The 24,634-nt window shown below is 32.4% G+C and overlaps 1 protein-coding gene across 3 annotated transcripts in view; it reads right to left on the reverse strand.

The window, feature by feature from the left end:
• Positions 1-27: 27 nt before the first annotated feature.
• Positions 28-24,634, reverse strand: part of Reps (RALBP1 associated Eps domain containing) — a 51,559-nt gene continuing 26,952 nt past the window's right edge. Inside the window, exons 11-14 of one of the 3 annotated variants that reach the window (XM_069843807.1) lie at positions 21,572-21,633; positions 18,903-19,077; positions 16,704-16,794; positions 28-16,112 (exon numbers count right to left, since the gene is read on the reverse strand). In XM_069843807.1, the coding sequence (XP_069699908.1) occupies positions 15,956-16,112; positions 16,704-16,794; positions 18,903-19,077; positions 21,572-21,633 (485 nt within the window). In that variant the 3' untranslated portion in view covers positions 28-15,955. Of the gene's footprint in view, positions 16,113-16,703; positions 16,795-18,902; positions 19,078-21,042; positions 23,408-24,634 lie in introns of those variants that run through there. The other 2 variants (XM_069843808.1, XM_069843809.1) reach the window with 2 other exon arrangements.

A 24,634-nucleotide genomic window follows, 5' to 3' on the forward strand; every position in this document is an offset into this window, starting at 1 on the left:
CTAACTGGAATGCTCACTCTTTCATTGTATGCTTGGTGCTGAAACTTCCATCATGAAGAAATTATGGAAAATTTGTTTTGTTATAGTTAAGTAATAAGACTAATTACCTGTTATGAAATATAACTACCTTCATTTTGTAATCCACAAGAACTTTGATGGTCAGAGTCCACTGTTTTAGGGTAAGTATAGTCTGATAATGTCAACTTAAATATTTTATTGTCAGTAATAATCAAGCTACTTGATCAATTTAATACTTTGTCAAATTTCATGAAAGAATGTAGCCTTGATTGTCATATTTAATTTATTCCTAGTTTTCACAGTGACTGGTAATCTTCATTGGTATTCCTGCAGGTGTTTCTACTTCCTTCTCCTCATCCTCTTATGTATTTTACCACCAAGTCTGTCATGGTCTCAATTTCTTGAATCGTAGTAAACTTTTCTTTCTCTCTGATTAAAAGATAATAATTATGTTGGAAATGGTTAAAATTACTGAAAATAAAGAAGTAGAGATTCAATAACAAGAAACTTTAAGACTTTATCTTACCTATCTAAGGAACTGAATTAAAATTTAAAAAAAATTGCATACATTAATGCAACATGTCAGGCACATTTAGTTTTCATTTGTCTGTCACAATTTGTAATTAATGATAAATGTGTACTATTAGAAAATAATTTATTGTAATGCCGAACATTCTTGCATAAAAATCTGTTACGCCACATATTTCTTGTAAATAAAGCTTTGGTAATATTTAAGAACTTCTTCATCTGCACATATAATTATTACAGTGGAATTTATAATATATTTTAATTAAACTTCATCTATTTCTTCTTACTGTGAATAGTTACAGCAACTGTCTCAAAAGTAGGAAATACATTATATATAATTTATCTATGGGTGATGCCCTTGAAGGATCAAGGCCGACCAACTGACTGCTGGCTTTATGTTCACATGCCTCAACAGAGGTGAATGATCATCTAACCAGTACAAGGATAATGTGTGGTCAGCAGAATGATTCCCTAGCCATTACAGCTGGCCTACAAAACCTCATTCTGCTCCTCAGTGTAAATCCCCAAATTCATCACTATGCTGAGCGGGCACTTGTCTCATACACTGTTCGAGATTTCATAAGAAAATTTCTTCCCTCAGGAGGATTGAAATCAGAACTCATTCTGTATATGTATCGCTAATGTAAGGTATGAGCCTTAGAGCATGTAGCTATGGCGTAGAAAATTATAAATACCGTATACTGAACGGCTACTGTTATTATGAAAATAATTTGAAATTACTAAGATTTGCTAGCTTTGCCTATTAATTCCTTTCTTCTTGCTATGAGGACATTTCAAGACTAAATTAAACTTTAACAAAACTTGCAGCAAAATGTAATATCCAATACTGCATTTAATCCATGGCATGACAGCCCATGATGTGCCAAGGTCGACCAGCTATTGGCCTCACGTAATATTGCATTTGATTTTGATAAATTCTTGTTACATTAATCTTGTATAGGATACCAGGAAACAAAAATACATTTAAATAACATTTCTTATTATATTTTCACCTGTGCAAGTTGATTTGATATGTTCTATTAAAAGAACTTTAGACATATTATTACAAATCATGAAAAGTAAACTAAATAAATAATAGTACAAAACAACGTATTAAAAAACTGAGTCTCAACTAATTAAAGTTTATAGACGAGAGACTTCCAGTGATCTGATTCTATTTTTAACACATTTAATCATGATTCACAAGGAAGACGGAAGCACCAAGTTATGTATTACAACAGCTCATTAAGATTAGATGAACACAGTTCAGACTCGTGTTCACAATACAGAACGAGAGAGAGGGCAGGAGAGACTGTAAAAAAAACTGCACATCTTTCTACACAAGATTACAAATCCATGCACACAAAAACACAAAAATGTTAAAAAAAAAAAAAAAAAAAAAAAAAAAGAAAGGATGCTGAACTGCCTCTTAACTAATATCATGAGAACTTCCTTCAGATATAAAGTAAATCCTATTTTAATTACAGACAGTCCCTGACTAACTGCGCTAATAAATGAATCTGACAAGTAAATCATTTTCATAATATATAAAGTGAGGTTATTTAAAGTGTTAACAAAGGTTTGGCATTTGTTGGACCAATAACCTCCTGTTTACCTACTCACACTGCAGAGTTTGCACATGGAATAGCTAATATTGATACTGAAATCAAAATATTAGCACTAATGAAAGCATGGAACTTAAACAACTTTATTATAAATTCCAGCCTTGATCACAGTAGATATTCAGAATGCTGCATGTTCCCACATTTTAAGAAGTTGTCATTGATTCTTCTAAGTTCTTATATAGAAACCTTTAAAAATTCTTCTATTACACCTCTTAATTTCTCTATGAGAGATATTTTTACACGAATTTTCTGTATTAGTAAAAATCTCGTCCCAGGATAGACTAAATTCCTCAACTTTTCTTTTTGTCCACGTATATTATTTATATAATATGTACAGCACGAACTCATGGATACATGGTGGAAAATAGTCTTCTTACTTCTCTTACAGATTTTGTTTCAATATATAAATTCTATAAATAAATTTTATTGTGTAATAGCATATTTATTTACCATCTGAATCTAAATGTAAGCAACAAGAAGACATATTACAATTTCAGAAATGTAACTGTAGTGTTCCTTTTGTTCTGCAAGATAGAATCTTAATGTGATGGTAGAAAGGATGAAGGTACCCATAACAAAATGCTGAACCTTCCCTAGCACTCTAAATAACACACACACAAAAAACTTCTAAACATAATTCTATCAGCAAATGTGTTTACTCTTATTTATTTTTCTTTATTTGAATTAAAAAATTGATTTGCATTGTAGAAAATTCATGTTAAATTAAATTTTATAAAAGGAGGTAAAAATACAACAAGGCAGAGAGGGAAGTGTCTGGAAATAATTTTTTATCTTCTATGTAAATTTTTCTCACTTTTTATAAATCTTATTCCATTAATTTTCTTATACTGTTAGATAATAAAGAAAACAAAATAAATGAAATACTAGCTGAAGTATTAAACAACACTCTGCATTTTTATATTAAATTACCGATATAACAGTTTATGGTCTTCATACCTATTTTCAAACAGAGAAGAGATTAATGGTATTAAGTGTATAACTGGACAGAACTTAAAAAAAAAAGTTTAGCTTAATGATTTCTGTATCCTTGATTTGTGATGACAATTTTGAAAAGAAGTCAAAGAGTAAGAATGACATAGAATGTTTCTTACAACACTAATTAATACAGGTCATCTTATTTGGATTATTCCAATGAAATTTCAGAACTGCAGCTCTTCTCACAATCACTGCCAGAATGCATGTTGCTAACACCTATACTACAGAACATTCGAGCCAAGATGTCCCTCACTACCATGAAAACTAGTTGGTAGGTGGGAATAATGCGAGTCCTGGCATTTTACCTCTTGCTAGTTACGGCAGATTCCCACTGCTCTCAAGTCAATATTCAGTGTGTCTCTGTTGTGAGTGTTTGTGTTGTGGTGTGCAGTATAGAACAATGCATTTTTATATGCAAAACTTTCGTGAAATATACGTGGAGAACGTGTTGCCTTAAATTCAGACGCGTTTCCCCTGATGGTCTTATGCCAAATAAAACAATATATAGACCTGTAAAGAAATTTAACAAGACAGGCTCAGTTCAAAATAAGAACGTTGAGTGAATAAATGGGTCTTAACTGAGGAAACATTAGATGAAATAGGTTTTTGATTAGAACAAAGCCCTCAAAAATCTTTGCGCAGATTAACCCAGGAAGTAGGGGTGTCAAAAACCTCAGTTCAACATGCCACTAAATTGTTGAAGTTAAAACCATATAAAACCCATGTAGTGCATCACAAAGTAAACATGAACTACAGAAAGTGTCCAGGAATGTGCTGAAGCGATGTCAAGCATACTTGAATACCAAAAGTCACCATTTCTAGAAATTACTAAAATAAAGTAAGCCTTTTATTTCAGCATTATGAGTTTCATTTTGTCGCAATTACTGTCACTGTTTGGCAGGAGACGGGCAACCTGTACAGCATGCAGAGGCCGCACGGCCACCAGCAGTGAGTGGACATCTTGGCTCGAATGCTGTGTATTACAGGTAGAAGAACTGAAACCTCTTTCACAAAATGGTTTTATATTATTGACAATTCTTTCAAATTCACTGGGGAGTGATTTCAGTGTACAATTTGTAAGCATCAATAATTTACCACGTAACAAATGTGCCTTAACTGTTCTCTCGGTAGATGCTTTATTTTGGTCAATGTAAAGTATACACGAGCATTGTTTTTTCACTCGTACGTTGAACAGAACTTCGAGTGAATGTTTTTTTGCAAGGAGTACAAGATGGATATTTACATTTATTGCAGCTCATTCAAAGACTTTTTAGTTATTTGTCCCTATTATTCTTACTCCTAAATAGACACGAATACAAATACTTCTATCCTGCTTGTAGACCTGGGACCTAAATTGTAGTCGAAAATCCTGACACACTTCTTTTAGGTTTAATTTAGTCTGTGATAATTAATTAATTCGCACACTTACGGATCTTTTGTAAAAAGAATAAGACATACATACATACATACATACATACATACATACATACATACATGCAGAGTATTGGTAACACCTTAGCTCGTATTTTATTTATTTTACTTTATTATTATCCAACAATATACGAAATAACTGAGATGAAATTATACACATTTCAAAATCTGATTTCCGCAACATCTTCATATTCACATACAAAGACTGAAGAATAAAGTAGGTACAAGAAAGAATAACTACTCTTTTTGTTAAGTGTATGAAGTTAAATTCTTTGTCAATTGGATCCGAGCTTCCCAGGGACAATCTGTATATACTTATTAAATCATTTTCGATTTACGTATCTGTCATAAAATTATTATACTATCTCTACTATGACTGTCTTTCTGGTACACATCTAATAGGATAAAAATAGTCATCAAAATTGATCAGAGTATTTGTCAGTAGTTTATTCTTATGTACATATTACTTAATAATATTAATCTTTATACAACTTTATGTGCATCATGAGCAAGTAAAATAAAACTTAGTTCTTGCTATCAGCACAAACTGAGTTTTGATTTGATAATGAGACATTCTGCAGCTAGACAAGTATTACCAGTTAAATTTGGTGTTGACAGTTTTTTCAAGTGTATAACTAAAACGTTATTTTACTAAATCCAGTGTCACTATAAAATAGCATAACACTTATCTATAATCATTATGTTTTCAGAACAGAAAGAAAATAGACTTTTATTTCGTAACACAGTCAGTATTTACAAATAAAATAAATTAAAACTGAACTCCACAGTAATACCAGACAGAAATAATTATTGTTCAAGAAATTCCATAATAAAATTACGGGAATTTCACTATTGCACAGAAGCAAAATCCAACTGTAATAGTGATGGCAGAATTGAGGTGACTGCTAAAATTAATGTTGTAACGATTACGAATATAATAATTTCTGGAACATGGAACGTAATTTAAATGTGTATGTTAGGCTATATTCAAGACATTTTCACAGTGAACCTTAATGTGTACCACATATAATGAAAACATTTAATGCAGCATTCGATAATCTGTAAGTTGAAAAACTATCTTCTAACAAACTACATAAGATAATATTCTTCCAGGTACCTGACTTCGTAACAAGCAAAGTGTACATTAGTAAGTGCCAGAAATTTCAGTATGGAATTTACTGCATACAAGTACAGATATACATTAATTCAACCCCTAAATATGTGATATTTTGTAACACAGTGAAGTAACTAACAGAAGTGCTGAGAACTACTTTGAAACAGTTCTATAACTAACCAAGAGAAGGTTATGATCAGAAATTGTGGTTAATAAAATACAGACCTTTATTATCTAAGTAGTCTTCTATAACAACCACAATAATTCTGTAATACTTGTCTAGAATATTTTGCTCTTACGAAACAATATTCACACAGTTAAGCAGTGACTGTAATGATCTGAAGCTATTTCCTGGCCAGCAGATGAAAAGCTTTATAATACAGCAGATAGCATCTGCTTTTCATAAAGAAGCATTTATATATATCTCTCTTTCTCTTTTTACAAAACTGTGATCAATATGATATATTTAACAATGCAAATATAAACATAACTTAGGGCACTGTGAAATGTATACTGAAAGAATATTAAACAAAAGCAAAGTCCAATGTCCCATATTTACACTGACAAGACACTGCACATATCTCATATATAACTGACACAGACTGCTTTCTTTATAGTCTACTTGCTTCCAATAGCAAAATTCCTGTTGCAATTCTTCAGATGTTACTACTACCATACAAAATAAACACACACTTGTCAATGTTGTCTATTCTTCAAACTCAAGTTTTCTTTGTACACCTTTATCATTTCAATACTCTAAAGCAACAGGGGAAACTCTTCATTATGTTCAGACTTCTCTTATATGTTTATCAATAACATTCAATAAAAATGTTATCACTACCAACAAATATTAAAAAACCATTAATAGATATTGGCTTGATAAATCATTTTAATCACATATATCAGTCTGGAATGACCTCTTGAAGATAATCCAGATATCTACAAAAATATGTATTTAGATTTAAACAGAGTGAAAAAAGAACTTCATACCAAGTATTACTTAACATAGTAATTCTATTTCTTGGAAAAACAATTTTTTTCATATTTTCGTTCTTTAATCTGTGGCCTTGGCAAAAGAGCTTAGAATGTGTACAACACTCTCGTACAATGGTATCAACAAGACTGATGGGAGACAGAACCAAAGAGTAGATGTTTCGTGGCAAACAGACCCATCTGAATAAGATCACCTAATGAAGGTAAGAAACAGGAAAATGTATCAAAGACTATATTCGAAATGTTCACAAATAAGCCCTTACACCCTCACAACAAATCTTCAATTATTCAGCAAAAATAGGTATATTTGTCTAACCCTAACAGTAGTGAAAAAGGCAAGGGCAGGAGATTATGACGTATTTTCTTGCCAGGTCTGAATCACTCTATTTATCACATCTGATTTTCATAGCATGCACATCTCAATGAGCAGCACAGTGCCAGGCGTTATGAAACATTTAACAGACATATCTTACATGTTTCTATACAATATAATTATTATAAACAGTCAGGAGCTCAGCAAATATATTAATGATGTCTACATGAAATGCCTTGAGTCATATGGAAAGAACTTGTGTGTAACAGCTGTTTAATGGAGCACCAACAGCAAATGGGGGGAAAAAAAAAAAAAAAAAAAAAAAAAAAAAAAAAAAAAAAAAAAAAAAAAAAAAAAAAAAACATTATGCAAATTTGTACAATGTCATGACACAGATAGGAATAATAAGCATATTGAGCAATCAAAAAATGCATGTTCAAAATATTACAGATGTATAATGTTGTGAATTGTCAGCAAGACGATTTGTAACTTTACCAATTATTCTGATTAAATCTTTGTTTGCATTTCGGATACATTCATATAAAATTTAAATTATGTTTTATTTAACAATGCTTGCACTGCCGAGGTTATATCAGTGTCACTGGTGTGCCGAAATTTTGTCCTGCAGAAGTTCTTTTACATGCCAGTAAATCTACTGACATAAGCATGCTTAAATGCCATAGATCTGGGCTGAGATCAAAATCCACAACCTTGGGCACAGAAGGCCAGCACTCTACAGACTGCGCCATCCATGCCAACTACAATCATATAATTGAAGCAAAATATCATGATTGATACATTTCAATTCCACATCCAATAATCTTCAAAGAAAAACATACAACTTCTCTAATTCAATTAAAACTGCACTTAAGAGCACATAGCAAGTCTAGATTTCTTTTTTTAATTCTATTCATAGTCGCTTTAACTGCAAGGTCATATTGCAAACTGTCTGTTGAAAACTACACAGTATTGATACACTAGGTTTCAATTTTTCTGGCATTTATCAGCTATCATGCCAAACTATAATATAATGCAGATTCAGTTCTCGCAAGTCAGTGTTTATCTTTGTTGGAAGTGGAAACCAATCTTGCTTTTAACTAGATTCCTAGTTATTTATGGCCGGAAAAACCACTGAAAATCACGATCAGGTTTGAACCCAGGATCTCCCAAATGCGAGCCCAGTGTTTTACTACTAAGCAACCTCTCTCAAAACCATTTTAAACACAAAATAAGTTCAATGACAAGCATGGTAGAACTGCTAGGCAAATTTCACATTTCTTTGCAAAACGTAGTTTCAAGGTATTCTGAAATTGTGTGGTACTGACTTGTTTCAAAGGATAGAAGAAATGAGGACTTAATATGAAGAGCTCGGTTGAATTATGGCAAGTAATGCATGCTGCTAGCCTGGGAACTCAAATAACAATGTAACACTTCGTTTATTTAATGTACAGTATTGGAGCAAGTTTTTAATTTATTACATTTTTTATATTTCTAACAAATTACGCATTTTACGTGTTATGTAGGAATTAATTTTTTTTATGCATAACTTTCCAACCCTACCCACAATGTAATGGGAGGATGAGGCTCCCACCTTTACAATCAGCAGCGATGTCAATCTTACATGTTTGCTGCCTTTACTCCCAAGGAATACTCCCAGTAGTTATTATTTCTAATAAAGGCTGAGTGCAGCTGGAATAGTTACCATAGGTCCATTAAAAAAAGAAGACATCCTTTTCACAAAAATACGTTGGTATCAGTCCTTAACAAGACATATTAAGAACAATACCATATTATCAAGCTTTACTTAACAAATGGCAACAATCAAAATAGATTCTGTTCATCTTGACAAACTTATCACTCGCCTTTACATTGGTATATAAGTGACTGGCATTATATAATACATAAACATACAAATTCAGGCTATCTGAATTTAAAGCAACCAAAGCTACCCTTAACTAACCTAGTGAAAGTTCCAGGCTTATTTAGTTTAATATGAAGTTTCTGATAAATAACGGAAAGTATTTTCAATTTTAATCTTAATACATTCATGCAATGTTTCACTGTTGCCTTCTTTATATTTGTGCCATGGATAGTTTCTGGATGAAGACATCTCCCCTCAACAGTTTTGGGTTTCCAAATAAATATTTACAGAAATTCATGCAGTTGAAATCCTTGAACTTATATTGTACACATATACTATGCCTCGTTGTTAACTTAAAAAAAAAAAAAAAAAAAAAAAAAAAAACAATTTATAAAAGTTGTGCATCAATGGTTTTGTAGTCGCATTCATAACATACCATAGCCAATGCGAGTTTTAAAAGGAGCCAAAAAAACAGGTCAATTCGTCATTTTTTCATAAAATTTGTCCACACTTTTTTTAACCTCAAAAAGAGGAAGTGTCCGGTAAAAAGAAGATATATGGAAACCGTAATGTGTAAGAATTAGACCAATAGAGAAAATCCATGCGACCATCAGGAATTGAACCTGTGATGTGGGTTATAGTTACCTTTAACTGTGATGCTAGTACACGCTCTCACTATAGAGCAGCGATGTCAAAGCTTCTATATTATGTGCTTACACTACAAGCAATACAAATCCCATAACGTTCATTTTAGGACGATAAAGTACAATCATCACTCTTAAGGAAATGTTGTGCAGAGCATGTAGTGCAGGCACTTTGAATCCCTGCTAGAGACTAATGAATTTCAATTAAAGTTCAGAGGCTCAAGAGGTTATACCACTAACGTTGTCTCTCTCCATTCACCTTTCCCCATCATCTCAAATTACGTTCAATCATTCTCAAAAATGTCCTGGACCTGTCAGAAGCAAAGATAGTTGTGGCAGCTATGCAGAATACATGGAAATGCCAAGAAGAAAATAAATGTAAAAAAAATGTCCATAAGTTTTCTCCTTACTTTAAGATTTGTAACAGATATGTTTTCATCATTTGCTCCATGCTGTGCAGGTTCTTGGATCTCTGTCGGCATTGCCATAGGGAGGAACAAACACTTGGCCATGTCTTAGGGTCCTGTTCGCACAGCAAACTTCTCAGGAACTCACACCACAATCGTGTTCGCTCCTTCGTAGCTGAAGAACTTAAGAAAACTGATTTTTTCGTTTACGAAGAAGTCCATGGTCTTGCCATTAATGGTAGTTGTTGTAGGATCGACATAATCGCTTTTAAAGAAAATAGTTCTAAAGGATACATCCTCGACCTTACCATTAGATTTGAACATCACAAAGACCAGCCTGAGGAAGTGAACGAGAAAAAGAGCATTTATGAGCCTACGTTAGACTATTATAAAGCAAAATACAAGCTAAACAAAATACAGATGTCCGGAATGATGGTGGATGCACGCAGCACTATGCCACACTATTTTGTAGAAATTTGGAAAGGTCTCGGACTACCAATTAACAAAATTAAAAACATTTTTGTCATTGTAATTAGGGGGTCCTTGAATATATTAAAAAATCATTTATATAACAATTTTTAGAGGTAACACTTAAATGTTATTTTGATCTCTGATGTCATATTAATTTAGTATTTTTTTTCTTTCCTTCAACATTTTTTGTATGTACACTTAAATCCTAAATTTTTAATTCCCATTATTATTCTATTTTTGTTTACCTTGCCTTTTTCGACAACCTGTAAATTCAGGAGGTTGTTTAATAACAAACTGAGTACATTAGTGTCTAGAATGAATATTTTAAATTTTCGTTGGCCCAGTGATGTGGCTTTTGTGGACCTTTCAGCCAACTTTATCTAAGCTCTCCCAGCTTGATGCTATGGTCAGTTGGAGTTTGCACCCCAGTAGGACATTGCTGGTTTGAGCTTGTTAGCCAAGCTAATGAAGTCACGAGATTTTGTCCAGGTGAAGATTTGGGTCGAAATGATTTTAATTTAATTCTCTTCTTTTTAAGGGGAACCATTTTACTTACACTGAATTTTGGTATACCTTCATTCATTCATTTAGTGTTCTGCCCAAGGGCAGCCTTTCACTGCAAACCCAGCTTTCTCCAGTCTTTCCTATTTTCTGCCTTCCTCTCTGTTTCCTCATATGATCCATATATCTTAATGTCGTTCATCATCTGATATCTTTTTCTACCCCAAACTCTTCTTCCATTCAACCATTCCTTCCAGTGCATCCTTCAATAGCCAGTTCCATATCCACATTTCAAATGTTTCTATTCACTTCACTTCGTCGTAATGTCCATGTTTCTGCCCCATACAATGCCACACTCCATACAAAGTACTTCACTAATCTCTTAGTATACCTTATTAACTTAAATTCTAAATTAAGGTGATTTGATTTTCCCCTTGGCTAAATTCATTGTGTGATCCATTACGGGTATGAATGTCATGCTGACAACAAATTTGAAGGTCACTTTAATACTCTTATTGTAATAAATCATGCGCATTAATTTATTTATCTTGTATTTTATGTAATTAATTATATCGAGCGACTAGTTTTATTGCATTAATATTTAATAGTCAGAAATTACTGAATTATTGTTGTATTAAAGAGAACTACAACTTTTCAAGATATACATAGTGTAAACAATATAAATTGCCAAACTGATATGGCAGTACATATTGGTCTACTAAACAAAATATCTAGTGAAATTTAATTATTACTTATAATTTTATTTTTTTCTAAGACTGATAGTAGTTTCATTATTTGTTTACATTTCGACTGAACGTAAATGTTATTGCCATGACCTTGCATCCAACACTCAACACATACCAATATATAACAGTAACAAACGAATGGACTGGACTGCATAGGTATCGAGCAAAGTAGTCTAAATAATGACTGTCTATTCTCTTTTCCAAAAATGTTAGACTCATATAACATTTTTTTTTCTGGGAAAACCATGACAGTTACCACCAGTTCTCTCTCTCTCTCTCTTTTTTTTTGCAGTTTATATTGTTTACACGCTGTATTAAGTTAGATTGCATAATATCCATGCCTTGATAAATATTAAGAATAAATGTCAGTCTTACTCCACACTCATTAATTTTCTTATGGACCTTTGCAGTCAGCTCTAAAAGCATTCCCTCTTCCCCTTCAGGGCGACAATGACAATCACTCATGTGTATTAGATTCGGCAACCTGGTTCAGATATCACATTTATTTGCATAATTAATAGTTACGAAATGAAAAGGAAAACTTTTTATGGATATTACATGCATCCTATGAAACTAAACATTTCTCTAATAATTGTGTAATATAATTCTTGTTTTCGCATTATTTAGTTGTGGCATTTTCTTAATATCAGTGAAGCCAGAAATGCATTTAGTGTGTTAGTTGGGAGACCAGAGGGAAAAAGCCTTTGGGGAGGTCAATACGTAGATGCAAGGATAATATTAAAATGGATTTCAGAGAGTTGGAATATGATGCTAAGAACTGGATTAATCTTGCTCAGGACAGGGACCGATGGCAGGCTTATGTGAGGGTGGCAATGAACCTCTGGGTTCCCTAAAACCATTTGTAAGTAAGTAAGACATTTCCTTAATGTTACTTTACAATGGCTCATTAAATTTGATTATTTTCATATAATTCACCTTAATTCACATCTGAGTTGACTTCAATTATGTTTTCATTGTAATTCATAAAAATCAATCTTTACAGCTCATACTATATAAAAATAAAAATACATAACATACTTATAAAAATGAGAAACATATAAAACGTTTATTTAATACAATAAAGTAATGTCTGACTTTTCTGTAATTTTAACAAGAATTATTTGTGATTGTTTCACAGAAAATTTAACAGCCTGCGAGCAAAAGTGCATTATGTACGAATGACACCATCTCATGTATTCTAATGAACACTGTAATATTACCATATCAATAAACATTTTATTTTGCCTTTACCTCTAAGAGAGAGGCTTAATACAGACTTGCGCACTTCCAGTCTTATAAAACTTGCAATTAAATGCATGTGACATGGCAAATGTATGCTGTATAACTGTAAAATTGATAATGATATTCAAAATAATGCTTACTAACTTATTACTCAATCAGGCTCCTTACTCAGGGTCACACAAGAACTTTCCACTGTCCATGCTTTTTGTTAAGATCTAATCCCATTACATTTCGTTGGATGGATTAATGACGAAAATATACTCCCTTTTAATTAAATTTCATAATATAAGAGCATTTTTAGTGATTGGCCCCTGTCTTACCTTTACCATAAATATTTCTAAATCAGTGGTCTACTTTACTCTTAAACAATACTATGCTACAACATTTACATAGTGTAACAGAAGTCATGAAGTGAAGTTTCCGAGTCAAAAACTCGCATTCAATTAGAGCGTAAGATCTATTTCACTCCTCAATTTCAAATAAATGTGAAAGCATCAGTGCTGTTACAGAAATAGGGTTATATGTAAAAAAATCCAGTGGAAACCAGTCCAAGGTAACAGAAATGTCTAACTTGCTTCAGACACAAAGTTAAGTCTAAAGCCCAAAAAATATATTATGAGTATTATATCGGACTTTTACATTCTTCATTAACATATCTGCAAATGCTTCTCCAAGCAAATATTGAACATTTTCTTGAAACAAATTTCTAGTAACAATGATTCAGGCAATTTAAGATCTTTGATATAGGATACAGGCTATCTGTAAAGTTTATTTTCAAGGTAATAACCCTGGACAGTGTGAACTGGAAACAGTGAGAGTGATACGATACTTTTAACTTTCCCCATTGTATTAGATTATGTTTCAGTTCAGCACAGTATTTAAAAAAAAAAAACTGAAATTTAAATAATTACATCATAACAATATCAGTTACAATCTGGCTCTAAGATCCATATGCTACTTACCTTGTAGAAGTACTATGAGCACACAAATTACAACCAATTCAAAATCTTGAGTTTTGGTTTTTAACAATGGCAATATTAATTTCGCATGAAGTCTTCATATCCCGTTTGTCAACTGTACAGGCACCACAATTACGCATTTAACACCATACGCCTTCTCTTTAGAGGCAATTAAAAGGGAATTTACATTACCAAAGCACAGAAACCAACAACATACACATATATCACATGTTTGAATCTCTGGCTTAGGACTTCCTCCTTCTTTATCAATCTCTGCCTGGAATAATTTTCAGACCTTGTACATTGGCTTAAAAGCCAGAGAAATTGTAAAATTTAAAACTTTTAGTATCAGGTAAAAATCATTAAGATAAAATATGTATTGCTGTCATATTGCAGTAATCATGTACTGTATTTACTCAATTATAACACGCCATCGAATATAATACAAACCCCCAATTTTGATAACACCAAAATGATAATAATAAAAAAGGTCTGCTGCGAATATACTAATACAGAAAGCCTATTGTAAGAGTGAAAATGTTAAAAAAAAGTCATATTTGTCGATTTTTTTTCTATACATCACAGTCTGTCACATTCTAAATCAGAATATGAAGTCTCTTTCATCATGTCCAAGTTGAAATCCGAATCATCAGTGGAATCTGTTTGATTAACATTCTCCCAAAGCAGAATGCCTTCACTACAATCTACAGCACTGAAGATGCAGCACATCTTTCTAATATAATATGCCATCAAATGTAATATGCACCTCGATTCTGAAGGAGCAAATTTTACCAAAAAAAAAAATGCTTCTTATAACTGAATAAATATGGTATTTTGTAGTTCTAATATATTGTAAGTTCTGATGCAATTAAGAATAGCTAGCTGACTTTTGAATCTGTAAGTGGATTTTTGGATTTTGTTGACAAATGAAATGGTTCTAAAAATATTTAAAAACTATAGAAACAGTGCAGTATTCTAGTGAATTTTCAGAAAACAATGCCATGTCCTGAAACCAATTGATATATGCATTGTGGGAAGACATCAATGAGATGCTTTTGCTCAAAACTTTGCATTTCTATACTTCATCCTCAAACAACTACAAATTTCTTTACCTTACCAAAGTATGCTCTTCTATATATATATATATATATATATACTGTATCAATGAAAATAAATCACCCCACTTCAATAAACATAGGTTATCACGAAATCTCCAATAGAAATAATTTTTTAATATGTACAAAAAACTTACTTACAGCGACATTAAGAATACAGCAAAAAAAAAAAAAAAAAAAGATTTGAACACAACTTTCTAATTGAGTTTATGCGACTAATAAAAATATTAACGTATTCAGTGTCATAAAATTGTTATAAATATAACTATTACTGCTTTCTGATAATCTCTAGTCATTTTTATTGGGTGCCAAAAGTTTATTTCCTTATTACACCCAAATAGTAATGTTAAAAACCTTAAGATCATTATGCTGAATTCACAAATAATAATTATAACATTAACAATATTCCAATACAGGCTAAGACTGATATGGCAATGCAAAGCAACATACATTCTTAAAAAGTATTTTGTCTAATGGTTCCACTTACTCCCGTTCTCAAGAGTCTAACTTGATTTGATTTTCAACAAGCTTACATAAACCAAATAATTACTCAGGCACAGAGTGGAGACCACAGATTTAGAAGTTTAAATTATGTAATTTTAAATATAAGAAAATAAATAATTTGGCAAGTATCACTTTCCCCAGTCCATTCATAGGAAACGTTGCAAAATCAGCCATGCAAGCAAGGGGAACATTTATTACTTTTTATCAATTGGTAAAACTAGGGACTAATCTTGAAATACTCGATGGAAGAAACACCACAGCTGGCTCCTGGATTGTTTTGGTGGGTAACAGGTTCCAAGTGAGGGAAAGTTATTTCCTGCTATTATCCTAACTAGTGAGGGTATCTTCACAGCTGGTCCCTGACTTGAGTGATTAGCTGACTATTGGACCAGTTGTGACGTGAAGGTACTGCTACAATGATTCTTCTGGAGTCAGTTGCTTTTCATAATAGCCTCAGATTCTTCCTCACTGTGTAACAGTGGTTACGCTATTCTGCTACTTGTGCTCTGAACTGCTCCAGTTGTAGTTCTAAAGAAGCTCTTTCTTCTTGTATTTCTGCTAGTTCTTGATTTAACTCTTGACAGACTCTAATTAAAAGAGAATTCTGCTCTTGCAGACGACGTAATGAATTCTGTTCACTACACCTACGAGAAGATGAAAAGACATTTATTACGTGAACAGAGTAAAATTAAGTGTATCTCAGACAAAAGTCAGACAAAAGATTTTTTCGAACTGTATAAACAAATATATAGCTTGATACACTGAAGTAAAACCCTGGCCTGATCATCGAGTGTGCCATTTATTAGGAAAATGAGAGGAGAGGAGGAAGATACGAGTGCAGTGTTGCCTAATCTGCTGCAACTTGTACAATAAATAAATACACAGGTGATATCACCAGAATATCTGAAGCTCAAAGTGGGACACTTACTAGTACATTCTACAGCTTTGCAGGAAACTCCTCCTAGTTGTTGTACAAGTCAGTAATTCTCTGTTTTAAAATAACATAAATAATTTAGGCAATAACTGTTTAAGATTTATTATATATGTTGGCAAATTTTATGGAGGTTACTTCAAGTTGTCAGGTTATATCAAGCCACAAGTCTACTAGAATCTGAACATAAAAATACTGATAGGTGATTCTATAATTTACTGATATATTTTTCACATAAAATATGCTAGACAAAACTTCACCGTCAACAAAATTATCTTCGATTAAATAAAAATTATTTTCATACCTCCCTTCAAATCGATGTCTATGTTGTTGTGAGTCTTCTGTAGGGCTATCCAAATCTCGAATACCTGCACCAACATCAGGCAACCCAGCCCCTATTTGAATGAAGCATAAGAAACTTTAATATACAAATTACAATGTCGGAAACAACTGCACATGTACATGTAATTAAAAAAATTCATGGCCGCAATATACTCTTCAACCCTTTAAGCATGTAATGACAATCCATGTCCTACAGGAATATTTGCCATCTTAAAATATATAGCTAGGAATTGATTAAAAACGCCAACAGTCCCACACGAATTGTGTACATAACTAATAAACAAGCCATTATATTCAATGTCAATGTTATCACTGTCATCATCATCGTCGTCGTCATTATCATCACAGTCATTGTCAAAAGTTAAGCGTAAAATCATGCACTTGAGTGTATGTGTATTAATGCATTCACATTTATTCATAAAATCAGAAATAATTAAATATTCTTTGTCAAAGAGACTCTGATCATAAATTATTATTAATGCCTTTCTTTTTAAAGAAATATCACATACAAAATATTAACCCTTCTGAATGTAAATGTACTGCTTCTGTAGGTATCTTTATATACATACTTTACTAATACAGTAGAACCCCGATTTTAACATTACATTTTCACAGTCCCAATTATTATTACATATGATTAATGTATTTCTATATTCGATTTAACGTTATTTTCTTTGCTGTCAAACCTATACTTTACATTAAAAAGAGCTCTTATATTATTTCTTTTAAACCTCGACTAACACAAAACTCATTTTGATTCAATGTATAAAATACAAATTTTTTGAAGAGTTAACAACTTGACAATGCTGCTGCCTCACTAAGTGTGGACCATGTGATGTGTCCTCCCTCCCCTTGCCCACACAAAGCTGTGTGCCTGTGTAACCATCACAACTTGCAGCACTAGTCACTTCTTGTCTTTGTTGTGCTAGCTGAGATGTGTGGTGTCAGCACTACTGCAGTGAAGAGACAAAACTGTTTTCGCCATTACATATCACTAGAAAACAATGGCCGTAAAAGGTTAACACTTTCTCTCATAGAAAAAGTTAATTTAATTCGCAAAATGGAAAAAATCCAAACATGAAGATATCCAAGATGACAAGGGGACTTGACTGGCACCCAGCTTCCCCTTAATGTTTTCCAGTTTTTTGTACAGTATTATCTATAATTTAATTCTATAGTTCTTTGCAAATACACTTAATTTCTGTAAAAGTATTAATATCTTTTTAAACAAAAATAGCAAATTCATATTTAGTGTCACCCTCAATAAGGTTAATTATTCTGTGTCCCCGGAAAACACGTTAAATAGGGGTTCTACTGTACACTAAAATCTGTGTAGTCGCAAATCAAACATGCATAGAACATAAATTTAATTCAATTAGCCAAATAAATTAACTGTGAATATAACTGTGTGAGAGTTAAAAGTAGTGAATTGAAATATGGTGTGACAGGTTTCAAAATTAGAACTTCCTCTTATAAAAGATTAAATTGAAATTCTTATACATTTCTTTAAAATTTTATACAAATACCATAAAATTATGTAATAATACTCATCTCTTGCCAAACACTATTCCAACCACAACATGCAAGAAACCACTAAATAAAGGAGAAAATTCTGCAGGATTAGTATTTTCTATTATAAAAAATAAATAAATAAATAAATAAATAAATAAATAATAATAATAATAATAATAATAATCATCATCATCACTTAGTGTCTGAATTTAAGATAAAGATGCCTCCTTCTAGATGCATGAAGGAAATAATAATCCAAAGAAGTTCACCATTTTAGCAAGCAGGAAGATTAACAAAGAATATTCCTGCAGTGCTCATTAAGACTTACAATTAGCAACTCTCTAACTCTGAATGAATGTCACAAACTGCAGCAATAATGTCAATGTGAACAGTTGAAAGATTACAACAGATAACCCATGGTGGCAACGTTTTGTAATTAAATTTTCATGTGCAAAACCATTACAAAAATACATACAAAGTTAGGCCTAACTTCTCAATTTTCTTTTCAGGAAACAAGGCTTCAAGTACAAGAATTCTGCCCTGGATTGAATCATTCTACCTTCTCAAAACACCTAAAATGGGAATGAACTTCTTCAGTTCATGACACCACGACCAGTTCAGTGTTAATGACTTGATGGTATTGTCTTACTGGAGACTGGTTTCCTGTACACCTCAAAGGCACCATGACGTCGGGGTTGGGCACCATCCACACAACTTTCCTCTTCTTGAACAAATTGAGCAAAGTCTGCGAAGCCTGTCTGATCTCCTACCAGGGATAACACATCACCCTCACTACGCTGGCCAATCAGTTTTTTTGGCGACGTCTGAAAGAAACAAATTTTTAATTTTCAAAGTACTTGTTCGAAATCAATTCTCAGTCATTATTTAATGTGCGAAATCATATCAATAGCTACGCAGCTACAACACTTTTGCTTATTGTTTCAATTCATGAGAGCAATCCTCAATTATCATTTTATTTGCAAAATTACTTCAATTACATGCATATTTTTTTTATTGTTTGAATTCATGAAAGCAATCTTAATGCTCATAAAAATTATGAGACAGAATAAAGAAATCTCCCCAATTTGATCATGTAACCACAGTCTAGTATATACAGTCACGAAGCTTGAGTTGTGAGAGTGCTAGGAACAATAGACTGTGCCGGTATTATTTCGCATTGTTTGTAATGAGGCGATATTAGTGATCCTAGTAGTTAGCAACTATCAATGGATGCATATTTACTACATATTGAGCTTTGTGACTGTATATACTTGACTGTGATGTAACCATAATGAATATAGCTCTGGTCATAGGTAGCATCAGAATTTTTTTTGTCTGATTTGGCAGAACATGAGCCAGCACATGTGAATGTGCAGGTTGATTAAATAACAGCATGCCAAAATTTAACAGGAAATAGAGAATGCTCTACAGAACATTCTGAGAGAGGGAACATGGGGTCTGAAAAGTCAGATTAAGGAGATATGGCCTTAAACATGTCTATTGCTATTGCTGTTTTCCGTATTATCTATATTTATTTAAACTTATTATTTACATTTATTCAAAATTATTACTTACATTTATTTACACTTATTATTTACATTTTAAAATTATTTTTGTATCATTACAAATCTTAGTTAACAATGCTCAATTTTTCAGGTGTTTGAAATGACGGCCATCAGGGGGTAAGCCTGGAATCGAACTCAGGTACACAGGGATTTTGAGTCCAGCACTTTAGTCACTGCACTGTGACAGCTGTACAATGAAATAAATATGATGTATTTTCAAGACTTCAAATTCCTTAAACAATTTTTTGTAGGATAATCAATAGCTTTCTTTTTAGACATATTTTAATTGTTCTTCTCTGTAATAAATTAAGTGGAATAAGATTAGTTTTAGAAGTACTACCCCATCCTAATATTCCAGATTGAAATAAGGCAAGGTACGCTGCACGTAGTATATCTATTGGTAAGTAATTTCGCAAATGAACAAAATAATATTTTGTGATTTGCAACAAAGATAAGTTGATATGCTTTCAGTTTCATGAATTCAACATCATGGCAAAAGAAGCTAATCTAAACACATTACTGTTCTTTATACTACTAACAAAATCGGTAAAAACGTAATACAGCGAACGCTAAGCTCCGCCCACGACCCCTTTCCACTTTTCCTCTACAAGTTCACCACACACTCTAGCGGGAAAGAGTGGAAATAGGGGTTTAGGGTAGGTTGGCATCTTGAACAAAAAGAGTAAATGCGACATCTACCAAGCAAAAGAGGAACTTCGTCCTGTCTCTCTTTCTCCAGCCTCTCCTTCTCTGTTCCTTGCTTCATGTCTCTCTCTCTTTTTTTCTTATGACTTCGCAGAGGGTAATATTCGATCTGAGTAAGTTCGTAACTAAACGCTACACACACGCATTTTGGTCACGCTTTAGACCTCTTGGCTAGCGAGGCGAGTTGGGGGTAGAAGGGAAAATGAATCTTTTTATGTTTAAGGGAACTGCCATAATGTATTGCAGAAATGCAATGTGTGTCGTTAGTTTGGTGTTGGAGCATGATGTATTCCTGAACTTCATCTCTCAAACTTACGACTCTATGCAAAATCAAGTTGAAAGTGTAATAGCGAGATCTGAATTCCGCATCAGTTTACAGTCTCGCGTAGAGGGAGTGGCATAAGTGTTAACACGCACTGGTGGAGTTCATTATGTCCATGTCCAGTTTCATGTACAGACGTAACCACGTGTAGTGATGAGCTGTACAGAAGACGTGTACTTCTTTCTCAAATTGTGCAGGGAGAATTTGAAGGCAGATACGGTAAGGTACTGTGAGGAGCATGGACTACTTGCTAGTCATTACAAATGTCCACCCTGTGGGAAAAATATGAAATTAGCGCCGAAAAGCGATGCTACTGATGGTGTGCATTGGCATTGTTTTGGGCAGGGGAGTGAAGTTGCACATCGTGTTAGCCATTCAGTGAGGAGTGGAACTTGGTTCCACATTACATTGTATTGTGTTGTGTTAGTACATGTGGTGGGCTGTGTTGTGTTGTGTAGTACATGTCTAATGGGTCCCAATTTGGTTTTATGCTGCAGTGATCCATCGAAGCGGGACAGATAGTAGAGAGAGACAGTAGAGAGAGAGAGCAGGTGATTGAGGTGCCGAGCGGGGATAACTTCCCCTACTGGCATTCGCCGTATTACGTTTTAACCACAAAATCAAACAAAAAAATTGTGCAACTAACTTTTCAGAAAACTGCAGAATTTATATGACAATCTGAAACTTATAATTTAATTTCGTTGATATAAAGCAAGCATAACTTACAGTGCTAGGAGAGATTCTAGGTGGAACCACAGGAGGAGCTCCAAGAAGACTTCCAGATTTTCCTAAATCAAAATCGAGACAAGCAAGCATAATACATTAGTATAAACATTTAATGCACTGATTCAATAAATGTAATTCATCTGAAAGAAAAGTAATATGCAGTGAATAAAGAATAGTTTTTAAAACAGATAAAGAAATAAGAATTTATTTTAATTTAAGAGAAAAAATGTTATAGCAGTACCATAATTAAAAAGGAGTACCAGACTAGAAAAATAAGCATTTCTGAAGCATATTAATCAATTCTACTGAATTGAATAACTGTAACACAAATTTAGAGAATTTCCATCAGTTTATTGCTCTTAAGCTATTAGATTTCCTACCCATTTTAGACTAGCTACAATCTAACCTTATATGTCAGATCTCTGCAGTAATATAAATAGCAAGAATGCTAGACCACCAAGAAACTCGGAGCTCAGCAGTCTAAAGCCTTGTTTCCTGATTCCTGAGTTTTAAAATATCAAGTTTAAATATCTATTAATTACACAATAATTATACTAAAAAGAACAATCATTTAAAAAGTGGTTTTAAAATTAATCAATTATTTTAATTAATTTATAAGGATGTCAATATATTTATACCGAAAATAAAGAAAACATTTGTCATTTAACAGTTGTTTCTAATGAAGTACCTTATATTAATGAATAATTTTTCACATACTTGGTATATGAAGTCCAAAGCCAAATAAGAAAAAATCTTTATACTGTCTAGCCACCATGGGTTGTTCATTTTGTAACTACAGAAATTAAAAAGGTGCACATACATGACATTTATCTTTTCACATAGGTACATTTAATGTTCTCTTCATAATGGGGGATTGAAACATCTTATATATATGTTACTGATATTATAAATTATACTTTACATTAAACGTTAACCAAGTTGTTTCAGCTACCATATGCAAGAAATTTGTATCATATTCCAAACTTTGCTTTATATTTCACTGTACAAGAATTGTGTAATTTTCAGTGCATGTCTAATATTAATTGAGTGCAAGAAAAGATTATGGCTTTCGAATGTGGCAGTTAATTCTAACAAACATGTCAATTATACAGCTTATTTGAAATATAACGGAATATTTGTAATTATCTTTCATTCAATTACGTCGAATATATTAGTCATTAATTTGCTGTTTTTGGTGAAATTTAAGTGTCATATTAAGAAGTTTAAATTTAGGATTTTAAATTCATGCTACCAGCAATGTGTGATACTGATGTCCATAGATATTAGAAGTAAATAGATGCATCAAATCATTGTAAAAGTTTGATGTACATTGTTGAAAATGTATTCCACTTTTCAAATGTTCACTGCATTCCTATAATATTTACTTACAAGCAAGATAATGGGAAGACTGAATAGTTTTTAGTCATGCCTAAAGCAGTGATTACAAAATTACGTCTAAACGTTCAACATACGATGGCATTTTCAATACAATATTGTGCTTCTTGTAAATTGAAGTATAATAAAAGTTCCATTAATCTGAATCATAGTTGTTTTGAAGTATTCGAACAAAATTCGTAATTCCATTTGTAAAGTACAGTGAAATGTCAATGTAGCATATCCCAAACGTAACTTCAGTAAATAAATGCATTTGTTATATTTCATTTCATTTTCAAGCCATAATGATTCGTCTTTATGAACTTTAAATGCAGCTAAATTATTAAATCCAACCAAATACAAAAAAAAGTGATCATTGCAATAAATTCTGTAGAAAATGAATTGTTAAGCAGCACGACATACACTTACCATATCTACTCGATTCTTTCCAATTTTTAGCATCTGAAAAAATTTCAGTCATCTTATATTCGCGTATTAATTATAATTATTAAATATCTTTTGTGAGTTCTATTTTATACTGTAATGGTATCCAAGACTTTTGAGTTCATAAATTATTTGTAATAGGTAAAGAAAGAAATTCTTACATTTCTGCCACTTAATACTGTAACATATATTTCAATAAAAACAAATAACAACATAACAATATGACAACCTCTATATAAAGTTTAATTACAGTACAGACTGGGATATAAAAAGGAAGGAAATGAGAGAAGATGCAGAACAAAACAGAAAGAAGAAAAAGATAATGATGACGATGATTATTATGATGACAATTTTGGAGTAAAAAGGCATCAATCTAATGGGAGCATATTTGTTGTGAGCTTGGTGACTGACATCAAGAATTGTCATGGTTTCTTCATCTCACATTTATAACTGTACTTCATGAGAACTGAAGCTTACAGTTTAAGCTGGTTATTATTACGTCATCAGACTTGTTTCTTAAGTTCACAGATCTTCACTTCAATGGATGCACAGTAAACTTCCCTCCAAGCCTTCTGGACTGTATTAGACTTGCATTATTGACAGCCCAGTTCAGAAGAGAAACAACTCAAAATTTAAAGTTTTGAGAAGCCTGAATTTTAAAGCTTCATGTTGCTGTGAAAAATCCAATTAATACACTCTAATTTTATATATATATATATATATATATATATATATATATATATATATATATATATATATATATAACAACATTAAGAGAATTTGGAATAATTTCAACAATCTTTTGATTTTACAAAGCAACATAAAGCTTCTCAAAACTTTAAATTTTGAGTTGTTTCCCTTTTGAACAGACCATCAATATGTAATCGCTGACTATCAATCACCACAGCCCAGGTAGCAGTGCCAAGAATAAATATAAATAAATGAAGCAGAACAATATGCATTATTTCACTACCAACAACGATTCACGTTTTTTAAATTCGTTACTTTCATTAATAATTGTTTAAATTAATTACTTTTTGGTTACATCCATTACCAGTAGACACCCTATAAATTAAGCATTTGTAATGTGGTTATATGGTTGGTTGATTGGTTTCTAATGGCCATGTTTGGCATCATTTAACCCATTTTGTTTCTTGCTTCCCATTAGAGAGCATTTAGATTTTTAGTATGTTGCATATCTTTGTTGAGTTTGGTACATTGGGGAAGATCTTTTTTCCCTATAAA

Source organism: Periplaneta americana, chromosome 13 (assembly GCF_040183065.1).
Source record: "Periplaneta americana isolate PAMFEO1 chromosome 13, P.americana_PAMFEO1_priV1, whole genome shotgun sequence".
NCBI lineage: Eukaryota > Metazoa > Arthropoda > Insecta > Blattodea > Blattidae > Periplaneta > Periplaneta americana.